Raw genomic sequence first — 19,516 nt, 5'->3', positions numbered from 1 at the left:
AAATTACATTTTGAAAGTTTTTTATGATTTTTCCGATGCGATGTTTTGTTTTGAGTTGATATGTAAATGGAAAAATTAATTTCATATGGTAAATGTTAACTTTGTTCCAACGTGACCTTTTTTAATTCTTTTTAATAGTGATGTGATCAAATTAATTCATTTAATAGTAGAAGGACTAATTTGATCTAGTCGTTAACCAAGGGATTTCGCAAGTACTTTCTCCTCAATAATAATATTCCCAATTTTATCATTGTATTGTATTAACTAAAGCAGCATAAAAGTATCATAGAGGCCCCTATACTAAAAGTCAGATTGCATCTTACCTCTCTTAACTCAAAAAATGAGTAAATTAAACTTTGTATGTTAGATCAAAGAGCAAACTGATCTTTTCTGTTGAATATTTCATCCAATTCTATTGTTAAAAATTGGCGTAGCTAACAAAATAATCAGACACATGTGGCGTGCCATGTTACCTCATGCTGACGTACATGGACCGATTTTTAACAATAGAATTGGATAAAATTTTTAACAGAATGACCAATTTGCTCTTTGATCTAATGTGTAGGGATCAATTAGCCCATTTTTTAAATAGAGTGGACAAAATGCAATCCAACTCTTAATATAAGAACCTCTATGGTACTTTTACCAACAAATACCAAATACTCTTCAACTATATATATGTGCATAAGCTTCAAAGGAAACCACAATAAGATCAAGCCCAAAAAACACCCAATTGACCACCATGTTTAAATTAATCAACATCCTAACCATCCTTGTGCTACTTACATTTAGTTCGGAAATTGCAGATGCCGCACCTCCGTGCCAGGAGGTTATCGTGTCGATTACCCCTTGCTTGAGCTTCATAAAAGGCCAACCCGATCCGGCACCAGGATGTTGTTCGGGTGCTAAAGGGCTTGCTAAGCAAGCTAACACCAAACTAGATAGGCAAGGAATATGCGAGTGCCTTAAAGGTGTATTGCCAAAAATAGGACCATATGACCCTAAAAGATTCCCTCTTATTGCCCAGAAATGTGGTATCAATACTTTAATTCCTCCAATTTCTGCCACTACTGATTGCACCAAGTAAACCCACACTCTCTTCCTATTTTTCATTTTATATGAATTATATGCATCTCATTGATTACGTGACAATAGAGCTGCTCATGGGCCGGTCCGGGTCCCAAAAAAAATTTCGGCCCGGCCCGAAATATGGGCCTAGAATTTGCCCAAGCCCGACCCGGGAAAAAATTCATAAGCCCGGGCCCGATCCCGACCCGGCCCGGCCCGTTTTTTAAATAAATACCAAAAATTTATTTTAAAAATAAAAAAAATTATTTTAAAAATATTTTAAAATTTAAAAAAAATTAAAAAAGTATTTTAAAAATATTTTAAAATTAAAAAAATTTAAAAAAAAAGTATTTTAAAATTAAAAAATAAAAAATAAAAATATTTATTATATTCGGGCCGGGCCGGGCCCGGGCAAAAAAAAAGTGGTGCCCGAGGCCCGGCCCATTTTTTAATCGGGCCTCATTTTTTTGCCCAAGCCCATATTTCGGGCCTATATTTTTACCCAAACCCTCCCATACCTCTACGTGACAATGAGACACTGCAAAAGCAAAATCGAAAATTTTATAATGAGATCGAAATTGAATTATAAATTTTAGAATGTTAAAATATAAATTTTATCATTTTATTAACTACAAATTTTAAGATTTTAAAAGTTAATTTTACAAAATCAGGGAAAATTTAAAACCCTACATGTTCCTGGGGCACCCTTTATTAATATACTTAGGGTGGGTTTAGATAGGCAGTGCAGTGTGTTTAGTTATTTTTTGTCTCATGCTACAATATCGCTACAGTATCTAATTTCGCCGCTACTGATGTTTTTATATTAACCTTAAATAAACGCACCGCTCATTCAAATCCACCCTCAATCAACTCTAGTATAGAAAAAAAAACCTTAAATTTAATCTGATTAATCTCAACTCATGTTAACACTTGTTTTAAGTAGTTAATAAGCTTAACCAAGCTTTTTTCCTATCTTTAATATATATATATTTTTAATTAGCATCATCGAGCTTATCAAAGAAATTCAAGCTATTCAATTATTATTTTGAATAACATCCTAAATGTCATTTATCTCAACATAATTAGACTTGATTATGGGTCAAATTATCCGTTTAAGCTTGAAAATCTGTCAGAAAAATAAAAAAATTTGAATAAAAATATAAACCCGAAAAATAGATACGAACAAAAAACAAAACCTACTTTTTAAATGGACCAAGCCTCGATAAAATTTTTGAATAAGTTGTTTTGCTGCTATTTTGACACCATTTCATTATTATATTGCTACTATTTTATTGTTATTATTTGAATATTATATAACTTTTATTTTATTATTATTTTTACTATTATTTTAAAGATATTTACTATTGATTTTATTTTATTTTGGTTGCAGGGTGTGAAGAGTGAAGTGGGGGGAATGTGAAAATGAAGAGCATGCCAAATGAATAAAAAAATGGGCAGAACTTTTCATAAATTGATCTGTAATCAACCCCTTGTATTGCACTTAAGTTATGATTAATTAAATAATAATTACAATTAATTTTAATCTAATTTTTTACAACTTAATTTAAACTTATTAGCTGTCGTGTACGTTTTTTAACTCTTTCAATAAATAAATTTAACATATATTATATATTTTTAAGCTTTTTAATAATATAGAATTTACTTATATGTTTTAAGTGGACAATTATCCAATATTAATTATTTTCACATTTACCAATTTTTATTAAAATACGAAAAACATTTATTACAATTTTATTTAAATATAAATTAAATGTATAATTTTAGTCAGTGCAAATTAAAAGTTAAAAATTAGTTTAGTTTATTAAAAGTATAAAAGAAATAAACAAAATTATAAAATTCAAAATTTTATTTATTATTTACAAAGTAGAAAATAAAAGCAAATCAATCAAATGGTATTACCAATTGAGTACAGTGGTGTATCTAAGGGGGTCGTAGAGTCCGGCTCCTAAAATAAAAATTTGTGCATTTAGGCATTTTAGAAATTTTAAATTAATAAAGATAAAATTACACTTTAGCCCCTTAAAACTGATAAAAAAATTTAATTTAATACTTTAAAAATGATAAAAAAAATATAGGCCATTAAAAATTACAGTTTAATTCCGGCCCAGTTTCCTAACTTCGCCCCTGATTGAGTATTATATCAAATGAGATGTGTTATGTTTGAAACTATAAATTCGAGAACATATCCTCATTTTAATTCTTAGTAATCTTAAATTTCGTTTTCGATAATCAGGTGATCGGAACTAAAAACCTGACGGGCTACCAACAGATCGCTAACAGACTATTTCGATATACCTCAGGGAAGTATTGCAATTATAATTTCCTAGATGTAGGAACCAAATAAAAAAATCTCATATTGCCAAATAGTCATGCAGTCTGTTGGCAAGAGTGTAGGACCAGGGACCGAACCCCGGCAACCTCAAATATCGGACAATAATAATTAAATAAAGTCTCGTTTCAACAATGCGTGAAAAATTACAACCGGGGAACATGGCTGGTTTGGTGTTTGCTGACTGCTATTCGATCGATCGAGATATAAAATTATACAGCTTAAAGCTTCAAATTAGCTAAAGACTCGAAATGCCTACTGAATAGATGTCAAATGTTGTTCTTATTGATCTAAATCTATCCTACCGGTAACAATTTTAAGATGAGAAGGTAAACACTCACCTTGGTCTATGGTTTCTCTTCCTCAGATGGAGAGTTTGGCTGGTCAGGTACGGAATCAACAAAAAATTCCTCCACTGTAACAAGTTAAGACTTATTAGTGTATGGTAAAAGAACATGGGAATGCAGAGTGTATCTCGAATGGTGTAAATGTCAACGAACTTCGTATTTCAAAATGGCACATTGATACCACTTGCCTACTCACTACTATAACTCACAAGACCATGCGGAGATCTTAATTGCACATTGCAATAAATTCAAGTGTACGAGAATGTGTCTGACATGGATATGTTCATTTTTTTTCATTTTCCATGTATCTGGAGGGTAATATCTTCGTACTTATATCTAAATATGTGACGAATACAAGTATTTTAAGGTAAATGAAGAGTCAAAAGCAACATAGGCTTGAAATATTATTCGTTAACATAATAGATATCACAAAGTATCGAGTGGGCATCAAAGTAAATAGCATTCTGCAACCTTACCTATATCCTCTTGCTCTGAAGAATCAAGCAAAATTTCTGAATCAGAGGCAAGGAAAGGAGAACCAGGATAGTTCCCAAGGGCTCCTAAATCTGTAAAAATTCGGTGAGCCGCACTTTATGACAACAAGCTCCATAAAGAAAAACAATAAAAAAATGTTGGCTTCCTAGACGGTCACTAAGACCAACAATGAAAGCAATGCACAATGTATTAAGAGCAGAAAATTGAAAAACAAATACAAAAGCATGAATATTCAAATGTATGTGTGAGTGTGAGAGAGATAACACACCTCCCAAGTTTGACAAGTCTGCTGTCAGATCTGTAAGACTGAAATTCCACTGAATCTGATCCAATGATCTAAGGGAATCTCTAGAATTCCCGGCTCCATTTTCAGGTCCCAGCTGCAATCCTACTGAACTTGCCACATCTGTTGTGAAGGCTGAATCAAGTGCTGATGTGTCTACTCCTATCCCTGACATGTCTGATGCAGTGAAGGGAAAATTCCCACTCGACGCCACTGATGTAGGGCTCACGGGCATCTCTGACATAGATGATACGGTAGTGGTTGGAGGAGCTGCAGGTGTTACATCAGTGGCATTGCTGTCCATCAACATGCTAGAGTTAGAAGAGAAGCTTCCATAAACTTCTTGTACTTAGCCAGGAAAAAAATTTATAGCCAAAAAGCAAGGCACAAGAGGGATAAAGCTGGAGATAGTTTGACAAGAAATTAATATCTAAACATTCTTTAAGAACGTGGTGGCAAAAATTATTCATGTAGCTAAGCAAAATCATTATAATTACAGCTTAATTGAACAAAGTTGCTAATGAACAATATGATATAAACATTAATGCAATCATGCATGTTTCGCAAATCTGACCAAGCAGCTCCTGAATATTTCAACCAAAAGAAAGCAGAAAGAAATCAGCGGAACATAACTAGATGGCAAGTACTCAAATTGTTAATTAGGCAAGCTATCTTGGGAGAAATAGCATAACTTATAGCATGAGAATATTAAAATAAAGAGGAAAAGCATCTCCATGCATGCATGTTAGCAAATATTTTGCAAGCTTTAATAGGCAACTAATGATATATACATATATAAAAAAAAAAGGAGATCGTTAACTTCTTACTCTTTTTCAGAATTCATACGCATAGGTTGAAAATTGCTGGGTGCAGGGACTCCATTGACCACATGACAGCTTGATATGCCCATAGAGTCAAGATGAGGTTGCCCTGCAGCCGGAATTGGAGGTTGTAGCACCGGGTATCCCATCGGTAAGTTGTTGACTGCACTGCAAAGAAGTGCAGTTAAATAACCACAATAGTGACATAAACATGCAAACCAAATACTCAGAACTCCTACAATAAATCCTCTGCCTCTTAAGTATATTTCACAAATACTGATCCAAAAAGAAAGTAGTGATTTTGTTTCAATGCCCCATCCTTCTCACTAGATCCTCTAATAGAGAATATAACTGCAAACTTCCTGAATTAGAAATAATCAAACAAACAGCTAATAGACACCATATTGAGTTTAAATTTTAAAATAAAAAACCATTCTCTAGAAATCTTCGGAACCCAAGTTTCCTTTTCCTTACGTTGTGAATTTGAAAGGAGGATTTGATATCTAACTTTGAAATTATTATATCAAGAGGTAGTCAGAAATATTTATCGTGTTCAAAAAACAATACTATAGCAATGTTTCTACTCAAAAAGTTTCTTAAAACTTGTGGCTATTCAATGCCAAAAATCATTATCACTTTATAAGATAACTAAAATAATACAAGCTTGTGTTTAGCATTTATTTAGTCAGAACCTACCAGGCATGGGATGAATTCCATTTTGTATTGGAGCCAGGGGAACCTTTGGAGGCACTGAATATTTCATCATATGATATTGATGCTCAAGCAAATGGTTAAATAAAAGGATTTGCTTCTTCAACTTCAGCCTTATGTAATAGGCCCTGAAAAATTCAGCATTTTCCTCTTCCAGCTTCTGCCATACTGAATAAACATGAACAGTAAAGAGAATAACAGAGTTAGTGCCCAAATCAATCACTTTTGAACAAGAAATATATTTTATTCAAGATATGATTGCAGTAGATTGGTTTTCATTTTGCTATTGCGGTTTATGCATGCACATTTAATGCATTTTATTGAAATTTCCAAATTTAAAATATATATGTGCAGAGTCGTAAAGATATTTCAGCAAGAGCACCTAAAGTTGTGAATCCAGGGTCTATCCTTGCTCGATTCAAGAGGGTTTTGACAACCTCATCTCTATTCATGTAGAGTTGTAAACATCGTTCAATTAAATTCTGGACCTGCAGCAATCAGTTCACATAAATCATTAAATTGTATATAACTAATAGGAAAAGATAAATAGAACTCCACCTAGCATGAAGCATCAGGAAGGAAAGAAAAAAAACGAGATAAATAAAACAAAATAAGGAACTGGTTTCTTACCAGTTCAATATCTTGGCATGAAACTTTTCCGCCATTGTTGCTTGAAGCAGACAAAGAGCCAGTGTCTGCTAAGGAGCCATTTGCAGTTTGATTGTTCTGCTGTTCCGTTTTTGGTTCATGTGAATCTTCAGTAGAAGGTTTTTTATCTTCTGCGCTCTATAATTTGAATAAAATTTATCTTAAAGTTAGTGTCAAAGAACTGACAAGCAGATTAATGCAGCAATAAGAAATCTGTAAACAGTTCTTACGACCACCTACAACTCCCTGCAATAACTACTTAGCTAACACGGAAGCGAGCAATCACTTGTATGTAAAATTACTTATTAAAAGAGAAAAACCTGCAAGTTCTTCATTCCAACTGAAAGCCGATATCCAGCATCTCTTTGCTCAGCTCAGACACTCCCCATCTAAGAATGTCTGCATCTGAGTAACCATATCCAACCTGTGAAGAAATTTACAATCACAATGTTGTGAGCCAATAGCACCATGAAGGGAACTGTTCCTGACTAAAAGCTATAAATTTAGACAGATAAAAACAAAACCCTGTTCATAATGAAACAAGAATGCACCCCATATGCCACTTACTAGGGTTAGAACCAAAAACAAAGAAATACACCATGCTTAGCTATTCTCAAATTCACCAATTAATTTCCCAAAATTAAGGACGTTTATTCATCATTAACTCCAACGCAACCGCATTGCTCAAAATCGACCGTTAGGTCAAATTCATTAACTCCCAACAAAATTACAAAACATGTCCTAATAAATAGAAATTTTCGAGGCAAGCATCAACGAAAAGAACTACAGTGTTTCATTTCTGGTACTACTCAATTTTCAAAGGCAAGTTACGCGTCACGCATTTTACACTCAAAAAAGAAAAAAATAATAAAGCAGAAAAAGAATTCCAGCTTTTGAATCTAATCAAACAGATCTAAAAATAATGAAATAAAATTCGCAATAATCATAACCAGCTACAGTCAATTTCAGTAAATAAAACGAAGATTCTAAAAAGGAACCCAAAAAGAATTGCATTTAGCTATAATAAACAAGTAAACAATAAAGAAAGTGAACCAGAATTTTAAATTAAGCAATTCTAAAAAAAAATAATAATAATTTAAAGAAATAAACAAACAAAATTGCCGACTCTCGAAAGCATGAAAAAACTAAAATATCGAATATTTTTTACTTCGACGAATTAGAGATCCAAACTTAAGAATTCAAAAAAAAAACACATAATAATTTTAAATAAATGCTTAGGAAAATTCTACTGTACCAAACAGATACAAGTTCAAACGGTACGGAAATTTCCCGATTGAAACTAGAAATTCAAGCTCTTGGGGACTTGAGAAATGATTTCTAGAAATGCCTTTGCAGAGATATTTTTACTATAACGAGGAACAAAAATAAAAATATTTTTTTAATTTATAGGGGAAAAAAAAGCACTGAATGTCAGAGCTGTAGTGAAATTTATGGAAGATTTTGAGGGGTTTTTTTAGGGTTTATAATGACATTAATTAATTTTAATAAATAAATTTATTATCGTTAAAAGCTCAGAGAGAAAAAATCTCAGGCTGAGATTTTCTTTGGCATTTTATTGTAGTTTTAATTTTTCTGGTAATAAATTAAAAAGGATTCCTCATTGGGGGCAGAAAATGACTGTTGAAAGCAATCAACCAATGGAGTGATTAATAATTAATTTTCTAGTCCTTTTAATAATTTGGTTAAAGTCACTAAACTATTAGTAAATTTGAGTTTTGGTCACTCAACTTCAAAAAGTTACAAAATGGTCATTAAACTATTCAAAAATTTTCATTTCAAGTCAGTGGGTTGTTAAAATCACCTTTGTATGAGTTTCTCTATTTGCACCGCTTGCACCAATCAAAAGTTTTCCTTCCCCTTCTCTTCTACAATTTTTTTTTGTGAACAACTCTGAACATCGAAAACCTACGAACTAAAATTCAAACAACTTTCATCTCTGATTTTCAACACTGACTATCAAATCGACTTGGATCTAAGATATGATTTTCTACTTGTTGATGGGTGCTGCTTCATCATAATCCAATAGCGAAGGCAAAAAAAATTTTAGGGGGGATAAAATTTAATTTTAATTTTTACGATAGTAAAAATAAAATTTCACCATTTGAATAGCCTATATCTTTATAATTTTTAAATAATTAAATCAAATTTTTATCATTTTTAGGGGGTAAAGTGTAATTTTACTTTTACTAATTTAAAAATTAAAAAAATTAAAGCGCCTAAATAGAAAATTTTCTATTTTAGGGGAGATCGGGCCCTCTACTAACCCCCTGGCTACGCCCGTGGTTGAATCATTGCATAAAGCTCGCTAAATGGACTTTTTAAAAGAAAAACTTAATAACTCAATGACTTAAATAAAAAAATTTAAATAGAATTTCAAATAGTTCAATAATTTAAATGAAAACTTTCGAGTAGTTTAGTGACCATTTTCTAACTTTTTGAAGTTGAGTGACCAAAACGTAAACTTACTAAAATTTTAAGAACATTTGCTTACCCTTATAGATTATATCCCTCTAATTTACAAAAACCCGAGAAGTTAATCTTTCTACTTAAATTTGTTAGAATTTGGTCTTTTTATTTATGAAAGTAAAAAATTAGTCCAATTGGATAACATTATAAACCTTGAACAAATTGTCTGACGTAAAAGCCAATAGTTCAACAATTTATATGCAATAAATTAGAAAAAAAATGACAATTCAATCTTTTGTATGCAACAAACTAGCAAAAATTGGTGATTTTAAGTTCTTGTGTTTAGCAACAGAGGCAAATCTAGGGAGGCTAGTAGGGCCCGGCCCTCCTAAAATAAAAAATTATTATTTAGGCCATTTAAAAAATTTTAAAAATTTAAATTAGTAAAGGTAAAATTATACTTTAGCCCCCTAAAATTATAAAAATTTGATTTAATCCTTTAAATATTATCAAGATATAAACTATTAAAAATTAAAATTTCATTTCGGGCCCCTCTTAAAAAAAATTTCTGGCTTCATCCCTATTTAGCAACAACTGGACTAACTTCTCAATTTCATTAAGTATAAGAATCAAATTCTAATAAATTGAAGTAAGAGGACTAACTTCTAAATTTTTTAAAAGTAAAGGGAAAACATTCAATTCTTAACAAAATTTGAGGTTATTTATTAAATACATTGAATTAAGAAAATAATGTATATAAGGGGTTCATCAATAAATATATTTATAAATTGTATCAAGCTAATTTAATAAATTATTCGAAAAGTAATTTATTGTTCGAGTTTTATTTCATTTATAATTAATATATTTATGTTTCATTATTTTATAAATAAAAGTAAAAGACTACGCTTAGTTGTTTTAAATTTATTTTTTATAAAATAAATTTTTAATTATTTATAATCATGTTTGTTCGTAAATGTTGGTATAATCATCATAAATAAAAAATTTAATTTTTAATCTAAGTAACTTAATTTTATAAATCGAAAATAAATAAGCTAAAAAATAAGAAACATACACGATAGTAATCTAAAGGTTTTCAGAAATAAACCTGTGGTTGAACTGTTCAAGTCACTGGTTGTTTAATTTAATCGGTTCAATTGATCTAATTTGTTGGGTTAATCCATCATTTATTTAGTTTAACTGATTCATAGCAGATTCCGAATTAACTAATCTAATATTTTTTTCCGAACCGATACCTCAACTAATTCCCGATCCAACCATCCAGTCCGATTGTAATAAGATTGTTGCAATCCATTGTTTCAACTTCTATTCATTTACAACAGAACTTCTATTCATTTAGAACCTTATATATGAAATTATTTTATATATCCAGAGATGACATCGTGGAAGCAAGTGACCCTAAGTGGTAAAATTACACTCCAACCCTTTAAGTTGACAAATTTCCAGTTTAATCCTTTAAAAATATGAAATAATAAATTAATAAACTGTTAATATTACAATTGAATCTCTTAAAATTTTATAATTTAATTTTGACCTTAAAATAAATTTCTAGCTTCATCTATGTTCATATCAATCCATATTTATGACAAGCATAGTTATACCGTATTCGTATCATTTTATATTTATATTGTATATTATATTTTAGACGATAACCTATAAAATAGGTTTATGTTCCGAATCTATACTCTTCACACATTTAAAATTCAATTCATATTGATAACATCATATAAATTCCGCAAACTAAAAATACTTTGGGCATTCTTAAAAAATAAAAATAAATAAAAAACTACCTGGAGGCGAATCCTTTGCCAGCCCCCTAAAATAAAAAAATTATCATTTTGATTCTTTAAAAAAATTTAAAATTTTAATTTAATAAAGATAAAATTGCACTTTAACCTCCCTAAAATTATGAAAATTTAATTTAATCCTTTAAAATGACTATTAAAAATTAAAATTTCATTTCAGCCCCCAAAATTTTTTTCTAACTCTGCCCCTCCCCGTGACTAATTTAAAGTGGTGGGAAAGACATTTAAGAAGAAAAACACACTTTCACTCAACTTTTCCTTAATTAGAATTAAAAACCTTACAACCCTAAATTTAGTATTTATTTATTTGGCCTTTTCACGGGTGTAATATTTACCACGGGAGCACCAATTTAACCGAATTCCTTTGACAATATTATCAATTACACTTTAATCATTAAATCAAAAGAATAAAGAAATTAAATTCTTAAGATTAAAAGTAGAGAAACTAAATTTCAGATGTACAAAAAAATACAAGGACCGAAAGCATAATTAGACCTTAAAACAAATAATAACATAGGGAAGACGGTAGCATAGAGGTTGCAAAATTGTTCCTTTCCAGTAATTGTTCTCTTTTTCTTTTCTGAATTTTTGTTTAATTGCATGAGAGGGGTTTAGGGAGAAATTAAGCAAATATATTTGCTATGAATGAAAAACCCTATAAAAAATAAAATAAAATAAAATAAATTTGAACAAAGATATTATTACAAGGCAAGAACACAACATTCCATGCAACAAACATGACCACCTCTATTTTTTTTCTGTTATCAACTCTGTTCTTTTAACATGGAATTGTTATTAGTACACTGGTAACTTTCAAGTTTCAACAAGGAAGTCAACAAAAGTGAGAGCTAGTTAGACTGAAACTAAGAAAGAAAAAAAAGAAAAAAGAAAAGAAAAACCTATTACAATGTGGGAAATAACATCCTAATCACTAGAGGTTTATAAAATGATGTATAGAACTCAGTTGTAAATCTGAAGAGAATCTAGTTCAGTTACAATGTGTAGAACCCTAAATTTAAACACTAACCTCTGTTACTGAATCCTGCATTCCTTTTTCACCATTACTTTGTCATTAACCTCGAAAAAACCGAGCACTTTCAAAAATGATTTTCAGTCAGTCATAGTGTACATACAAGCACAAAGCCAAGAAGCATGGATGACACCATCTTGTGAGAAATTCACTAGGAGTCATTGAATCAGAAAATCCACTTCTTGGTTTTAGGAGTGAGATGAGAACAAAAACCTGGTAACGTGGTGGTTTTCTCATTATCGGTACTCCTACCGTCATTTCTTCCATCATATGGAAAAGCAAAGATTTGGGAATTCCTCATCTTTCAATTGTGATTCTTCTAGGACATGGATCTGGCAATAAAATCAAAGTCCCCTGTTAAGAAATAAATGAGAGCATCAAAAAACAACCAGAATATTCAAGACAGGCAGTCCGAGTGGTTTTCAAGCTGACTGCTTTTGCCATGTCTACTAAAGAAACTATATCTCAGAAAAACAAGACAAAATACCTTTGGTGGTGGGTGTGGGTGAAGAAGGCTGGTCTGGCAATGACCGTTGAGCAGAGGTACCATAAAACCTTTGATCATCAAATACTCCAGTGGAGCTACTTCCATCACTTGGCTGTGATACTTCATTCATGCCTGAGAAACTAAATGGTCCAAGAGAGCCAAATTCAAGCTGTTCAGTAGGGGAATTATGATCGTATGGATACAGCATGACCACAGATGGAATGGTAGGTCCATTAGATGACACCCCATTGGGGTTCATGGCTGCAAGTGGGTACATGCCATATGGCATACTGGCAGGGCTACTTTGTGAAGAGTTTGAGCGGACTGTTCTGTTCCAAGACTGGTATGAAGTAAATGAATCATGTCTATGTGAACCCCAGGGCCTCTCAGCTCTGCTCTCACCAGCAAATTGGTCAAATGTGAACCTTGATTTATCATTTTGGTTGCGACCATGGTTGTGCCCAGCAGCTCGTGACTTTGTATTGGCATTCAAGTTCCCTTCTTTATCGCCATGGTGGTCATTTCTATCAGGATTATATTTTCCTCTCCTTGTATTTGCAGAAGAGCGTTCTCTCATTGAAACTTTCTAGAGTGGAGAAAAGTTCATATACAAAATTATTGAAGGCTATAGTTCTCAAGGTAGACTGATGCGAAAATGGGAGCTAAACAATATTAAGATCACTTCAAAAACTGATGAAACAGACAAATGTAGCATTGTCTTATGACCAACATATAATTGCATTTCAAATTATTGTCCCCTATAACTGTGCATCTCCAATTAATGGGGAATGGGAAAAACAGGACTGTGTAACCAACCTTACTCCTGAAAACTTTGCCAAGTCCAAAGGCAGATATTGAAAGTGAAAGTAATAAAGGCTCATAAAAGATTGTTTTAAGTCACTTACAGGATTTGGCAGGTATGTCCCGGTACCACTGTGATATCTTGGCATTTCATCAACATATCTTTGGAATGTGGCAGGTCTGTTTGAAACAGATTGGAGGGGAGCAACAGGAAGAACATGAGGCCCATAATTCATAAGTTGAGAAAAGAGATTCATGTCGTAAGAAAGAGGTCTCCCAGGACCATCCCAAGGGAAATGACCTTGTAAATAGATGGGTGGCACCACGACGGGTGAAGGATAAAGCGAATTCGGAGGATATCGTGAATTTTGGCAAAACCGTCCATACAGCAAGTTCTGCCAATGGCTAGCAATGTCACTGTTAAGAATGTCAGACTTATGCTCTGATGGGTCAAGAGATGAAACCTTTCTCATAGAAGTACTTAGCACCTCAGATTGATCAAGTCCCTCAGATGATTCAAACGTTTTACCAGAATCATTGTTATCCAAACCTTCATCCCAACTAAAATGGCCTGCTGATGCTTCTGGAGTTCCCGTTTCTGCTGGAATGTTGTACACAGGACAGAACAAAAATGGAACTGGTGGCCCTGTTATCGTGAAGGCCAATGGAGGGACTCCAGAATTATCCATAGTTCTTTGGCCTGAACCTGGACCTAAGAGGAATGGAGCAATAGGTATCGATGAATCTGGTCCACTTGTTTGAGCTTCCTCACCAGGCATTTGATGCTTTGGAACAGGAAAAGAACCAACCGGCTGAGGTCCAACAGTTCTTTCCACCATTTCAGTGCCCCCTATTGACGGTGGATTCCAATCTCTGCCATCATCATCTGCCTGAGAGGAACGTTCAGATACACTCTTACCTTTCCCACATGCGGCAAAATGAAGCACAGAAGCAGCAGTTTTCCTACCTCGCTTCTCCCTAGCTGACTTAGAGGCCCTTGCTGAAGACCCTTCCCAAGAACTTTCTGTTAAGGTTTTACTTCTGAGTGAACTAGTATGCGAAGCAAGCATGGATATAGAACTTGCAGTTCTTTCATCAAAATAAACATCACTAGCTCTATTATCTTGAAATTGGCAAACATCTAGATGATGTTCCCTATTTGACCCTCGAGTTTCTTTTGTAAACTTCTGTCCAGAGCTGCCAGCCTCATAGCCAGCTGAAGTTGAAAGTTGGTTATCATCTGATGGACGGATTTCAAAATTTTCATTATCAAGATCAAAACCACCAACAGAGCCTCTGTCGTGTTCATGATGTAACTCATGTTCCACTTCCCCTGGGTTCATTTCTGAAGAACCAAAATTACCACTACTGGGCTCAACGGAATTCTCTGCATTTGAGGGTAATTCAATGCCAGAAATATAAAGGGCCAAAGGAGGAGAAACCAATCCATGGGGAAACATTTGAATATTAGCGGGAACAATCCCTCCCAAATTTCTCCGATTGTAGCCAGTTGATAGAGATTGGAGAGAAAAAGGTAAGTGACCTGCAGCTAAATTTAGCGGAATAGGAACCTGACCATTAAAGCCATGAGTTGTAGAAGATGCGATCATGTTCACTAAATCCTGCTCTTCTTGATGCATTCCTTGTGAACCTTGAATCGAAGAGAAGTCCTGAGCCATGGTTCCCAAGCCTAAATCAACTTGGTTACCATTAAGAAGACTGTTTGGATCAGAAGCAGCAGCAATGCTTTGACGGGTTGACGTTTGCCTTGTAGATGAAGGATCATCACATGATTTAATGTTATAGCTTGCCACCATAACAGATCCCATATTATTCCTCCTGTTAGTATCTGATCGCATAGAACCAATCTGTGTTTTTTCCCCACTCTCTTGCATTCTGTTCCGCCTTCCTCGAGAAGTAGCTTCCTCATAAGTTTCAGTAAGCTCAGGACTCGAACATGTCCTTGCAAAAATACATCTTCCTTGAACATCAGTCACCAAATTCTCCGCTTTAGAATTCCTCTGGCCAGTATCATTATGAACATTCTGATTGGAATTACAATTCCGTCTAACCTGATCGGAGGTCTTTGAGTTGCTCATGCTACCATAGCTCCTTTGGCTATGAAAAACAGTAGATAAATCACTAATTGTGCTTTCCGATGGATGATTATGTGAGGGAACACCACAAGATACTTGAACTTCTTCAGCTTCAGTTTCATGCCCAGAGGAAATATGATTTCCCTTGCTGCTTGAATTGTTTCTGACATTCTTAGATCCACGAGTGTGATCTGAATTTGAAAATCTCAAAGGCCACAAATCATTCCTTGGTGCATCAGGACGTTGGCCACAGCCATGCCTTTCCCATGTATTCATAAAGAATTGATTTACTTCATAATACAGGTCCCCTTTGGGACAATCAAGTAGTCTTGCCAACTTTTTAGCTCCAAATGAAAACGCACTGCGTATCCTAAAGAAATTACCTGGAGAATAGAAAATTAACATCATGCACATCAAAACCTATCAGTAGCACACAAAATTGACAACTCAGCTGTCTTGAAAGCATTAAAACTAACAAAAAGATTTACTTAGTTGTACATGTAGAATTTATGGTATCCACCTTTGATTCGTGATATGCCTAATCATATGAGTTTCCAGTATTTATGGTATCCACCTTTGATTCGTGATATGCCTAATCATATGAGTTTCCAGTACGCGCCAGAACTACGTAGAAGTAAACAAAATTAAGATCCTTACTGCTTGCTAGCCATGTTACGTGCACTCTTCATTTTTTCCTAAATACCGCACCTGACACTTATGTCTAACACACATTCAGACATGAGTATAGGGTACAAACTCGAATATATGAAAATCTTTTTGAAAAAAGAGTGTATTTGTGTCAAACACATGCTCATATACAACACTCACTCCTGAGTTCATGTAACATAGTCTGCTACCAACTTCCTTCCCTCCATTAAAAGTCTACTCGCCTTGCTTTTCACCAACTTAAGTTCACTATTTTCATTAGTTCTCTATCATGTGACTCTCTTAGAAGTTCATTGTTATCTACCTTCAAATGGATTCTATAGGACCATACAGAATTAAGACAGTTAAAAGGACATTTTATTTATCAAATATTTATGCCACGTATAGAAACTTATAACCAATAAAGCATGCAACATAGTGTTGGAAACAGAGATTGCCAAATGATAGACGACAAAAGTCACAAAAATCAAGAGAAACAAATAAAAAAAGTTACAACGAATAATCAGTACAAAGTTGTAGATGTAACTACCTTTACTAACACTACGTCCAAGATTGTTATTTAAACGCAAAGGATCAATTACATTGAAATATTTAGAAACAAATGGTTGGCCCTGGTTTTCCTGGCAAACAGCATATCTTGAACTACAAGTATCAAGAAAATATTTGCTAAGTAACAAGTCTCCACCATCTCTTCGAGGAGGTTCGGCTGCAAAATAGCATTTAAAAAAATATAATTAAGACTACAAAACAGGCCAAAATTCTGTAAGTAGAAGATTCTTGGCCAAAGCTTAGTATTAGATGTCCCAGAAATTGCAGTACCTGTTATGTCTGGCAGCGAACGAATTGGGACAGGACCCCAGAGGCTAACACAAAAATTTTCCCAATCAAACTTGCTAAAGAACTCAAGAAAACGATATAGGACCTACACATGAAAAGGATATCAGACAGACATGCAGACAAATGCAAAAAAACATAAAATATATATAAAGGTAAAAAAAAATATGCACCTCGAGTGGTCCAGAAAAGGAATTATTGAAAACATGGAATATGTAAAGAACTAAGGTTTCCAGGGCGTAGGTTGAGATAAGTCCATGATGAGCACCCAGTATACGGCTCTCATAATAACACCATGCCTTTATCAATATGATACTACGTTTGAACAAATGGTTCTGATTTATCAAAAGATCAACCTACACACATGGGCATTAAGTTAGGTTAAAGCTTACACAAATTCCTAAATGGTCTATCATTCCAAAAATAAACCTGCAGACATGCAGTGGCAGGTTTTGCATCACCTAACCTCTTCAAGGAAACAAAGCGTACATAATCCACCAAGCTGATTAAATGAAATGTCTACCACAATATTTTCTACGAGACACTTTATTATCTTCACCTGAAAGTGCATAAGAAGGAAAAGATAATATCCAAATGAATTGAGGTATTAAGAATTTAAGATGACAACATTGAGCAAATGTGTTCAAGAATTCTACAACTAGTTCTATGCAAGAAATTGCTCAAAATGTGTAGGGAGAATAACACTGAAATAAGGAGATCCCAGCAGAGTAGCAAGGGTCAACAAATGTGCAAATTAATTGAAGAAATCTGGGAAAGAAAAAGATAGTAAAACCTTGACAGAAATAAACAAGAGATCCTAAGGAGAAAACCAAAATCCAAGATCCCATAGACATTACGAACAAAAGGCATCTCATTAAAACCTTACCTCAGCCTGAATGTATTGAACTTCTTTCACTCGGAATTCAGCATTCTCGTGTTTTTCTTCATTTTGCAGCATATCACGAACCTGATGAGCCCAAGAATCTTTCAAATTTTGATCCTTGCTGAAAGCTGTTAAGTCGATATCCCCATCTGGCAAATATGTCTTGAGGGGCACAGACCCAAAAGTAAAGACCTGCCAACAGAAAGCAAGCAACTCCGAATTAAAACCAATTGATGGACCCAACACCCTATCCCAGAAAAGCTAAAACTGCATATAATTCATTCATCTCTCTACTCAAAGTATCCTTGATATGAATGTACCTTTTCTATAATTCATTCATCTCTCTACTCAAACGTATCCATTCAATCATAACATAGAAACTTTTCTAAATTTCAAATTTCATATAATGGCATTTCTAAAAGAAAAAGGGATTCTCATGGAGTTGCATTTTATAGAACCTGACAAGGGAAGCATTTGGAGATGAGGCGCTGAACATAGTCAGCAACAGCATTACGGCGACCTTCCGAGGGTGCATTGGGCTGTATGCAGGCAATGAGTTCAGCAGTTCTTTCCTCAGCCTTCGTCCATCGTTCCGAGTCAAGCATCCTAATCATAGAGGTGGCTTCATTGGGTAACAAACCGTTCGGCAATAGCCCGCTCGGTGCCTGCTGCGCCGTCCACCCTTCATGCTCTCCCATGCAATCTTAAACCACTTTTCCTCCCCCCCCCCAACAACTTTCTAAAACCCTCTCAATCGCCACAATGCAACCAAAAACAAATAATCAATTTTCAATTTTAAAAAATGGGCAGAAAATGGGTAGTTTTACAATATGTACGATTTTCTGGTGAATCAATGATTATTTCTTCAGAAAATCAAACTTCGAAATTAGTTTTACTTTGGCTTCTTTTTTTTAATTAATCAGGTAAGAATCCTAGATGGTATTAACGTTTATGAAGTAATTAAAACGCCGAGTGCAGTAAAAACTGGCAAAATGAAGGGGCTATTTCCAATAAATTCCCAAAGTAAATTGATCAAAAAAAAGGTAAGCTTTTCCCTTTCTTTTCCCAGACGACTGAGAAAATATACAAAACCTGGATAAGAAGCCCTAAAATTAAAAAAAAAATTGGGAATTGAAAAGAAGAATAAGGGAGAAGGAAACCTTAGAGGGTGAAAGAAATGGGAAATAATAGGGCGATAATATTATCAAAATAAAAACCCTAAATAGAAACTACAGCAATCCTGGAAATTGGGAAGTGCCCTCGAATTGAAGAAAAAAACAAAGGTGGAAGCGTTACGAAATAGCTAATGCAAAAGGCAAAGATTTGGTTTCTATCATTTTATATTTCTATCAAATTAGTCTCTATATTATTAAATGGATCAATTTAGTCCATATACTATTAGAAAGAATCAAATACAGCCAAATTGAAACACGTTTAACATTTATTGTTTAATAAAACTAATATTTTTAAAGTTGTTATGGTTTTGTAAATGAAAACTTTTGTTCGAAATGCAATTGCAACTGAAAAAAATAATACTGTCAACTCTACTACAATTTGAATTTATTTTATTCTTTAAGAGAAAACTGATCACTTGAAGGTTGAAGAACACATGTCGTTAATATGGTAAAAAATTGCAACTCAATATATATTTTTATTTTGTAACTTTTTGCAAAAATAAATCTAAGATTTTGTGAAATTAAATATTTTTGTGTTATTTAAAATAGAAGCAAGATCAAGTTGTTCATG

General features: G+C 33.6%; 3 protein-coding genes across 5 annotated transcripts; 1 reads left to right on the top strand and 2 right to left on the bottom strand.

Moving 5' to 3' along the window:
• The first annotated feature begins 696 nt into the window (after positions 1-696).
• LOC107918892 (non-specific lipid-transfer protein) lies at positions 697-2,611 on the top strand. The gene is made up of 2 exons (XM_016848472.2): positions 697-1,083; positions 2,459-2,611. Exons 1-2 carry the CDS (start codon positions 743-745, stop codon positions 2,463-2,465), a joined length of 348 nt encoding a protein of 115 aa, XP_016703961.1. The 5' UTR covers positions 697-742; the 3' UTR covers positions 2,466-2,611.
• A 918-nt stretch (positions 2,612-3,529) lies between these two features.
• On the bottom strand, positions 3,530-8,298 carry LOC107916605 (uncharacterized). 2 transcript variants are annotated; one of them, XM_016845906.2, is made up of 9 exons: positions 7,979-8,298; positions 7,044-7,147; positions 6,706-6,861; positions 6,458-6,563; positions 6,061-6,243; positions 5,371-5,527; positions 4,529-4,854; positions 4,242-4,331; positions 3,530-3,833 (listed from the first exon to the last, which is right to left on the bottom strand). In XM_016845906.2, the coding sequence occupies exons 2-9, from the start codon at positions 7,056-7,058 to the stop codon at positions 3,766-3,768; spliced, it is 1,101 nt and encodes a 366-aa protein (XP_016701395.1). In that variant the 5' UTR covers positions 7,059-7,147; positions 7,979-8,298; the 3' UTR covers positions 3,530-3,765. The 2 variants fall into 2 exon arrangements, with proteins under 2 accessions (XP_016701395.1, XP_016701403.1); XM_016845914.2 differs by having other exon boundaries at positions 4,529-4,839.
• Positions 8,299-11,648: 3,350 nt separating this feature from the next.
• On the bottom strand, positions 11,649-19,088 carry LOC107916596 (uncharacterized). Of its 2 annotated transcripts, none has more exons than XM_016845889.2 (9): positions 18,229-19,088; positions 17,774-17,962; positions 17,354-17,446; positions 17,061-17,243; positions 16,873-16,975; positions 16,583-16,759; positions 13,396-15,770; positions 12,491-13,076; positions 11,649-12,357 (listed from the first exon to the last, which is right to left on the bottom strand). In XM_016845889.2, the coding sequence occupies exons 1-9, from the start codon at positions 18,466-18,468 to the stop codon at positions 12,323-12,325; spliced, it is 3,981 nt and encodes a 1,326-aa protein (XP_016701378.1). In that variant the 5' UTR covers positions 18,469-19,088; the 3' UTR covers positions 11,649-12,322. The 2 variants fall into 2 exon arrangements, with proteins under 2 accessions (XP_016701378.1, XP_016701384.1); XM_016845895.2 differs by having other exon boundaries at positions 11,649-12,335.
• Positions 19,089-19,516: the final 428 nt, after the last annotated feature.

This window comes from Gossypium hirsutum, chromosome D08 (assembly GCF_007990345.1).
Source record: "Gossypium hirsutum isolate 1008001.06 chromosome D08, Gossypium_hirsutum_v2.1, whole genome shotgun sequence".
Taxonomy (NCBI): Eukaryota; Viridiplantae; Streptophyta; class Magnoliopsida; order Malvales; family Malvaceae; genus Gossypium; species Gossypium hirsutum.
This window is presented reverse-complemented; position numbering and strand designations above follow the sequence as displayed.

What these genes read in the sequence shown, in the direction of transcription:
- LOC107918892 (XM_016848472.2), top strand. Translation starts at nt 743, where the DNA reads ATGTTTAAATTAATCAACATCCTAACCATCCTTGTGCTACTTACATTT.
- LOC107916596 (XM_016845889.2), bottom strand. Translation starts at nt 18,468, where the DNA reads ATGGGAGAGCATGAAGGGTGGACGGCGCAGCAGGCACCGAGCGGGCTA. An exon ending in CGCTTTGTTTCCTTGAAGAG is followed by an intron (nt 17,244 to 17,353) that starts GTTAGGTGATGC and finishes CCATGTGTGTAG; the next exon opens with GTTGATCTTTTGATAAATCA. An exon ending in GGACATACCTGCCAAATCCT is followed by an intron (nt 13,077 to 13,395) that starts GTAAGTGACTTA and finishes TCTCCACTCTAG; the next exon opens with AAAGTTTCAATGAGAGAACG.
- LOC107916605 (XM_016845906.2), bottom strand. An exon ending in CATGCCAAGATATTGAACTG is followed by an intron (nt 6,564 to 6,705) that starts GTAAGAAACCAG and finishes TGATTGCTGCAG; the next exon opens with GTCCAGAATTTAATTGAACG. An exon ending in TGGAATTCATCCCATGCCTG is followed by an intron (nt 5,528 to 6,060) that starts GTAGGTTCTGAC and finishes TTTGCAGTGCAG; the next exon opens with TCAACAACTTACCGATGGGA.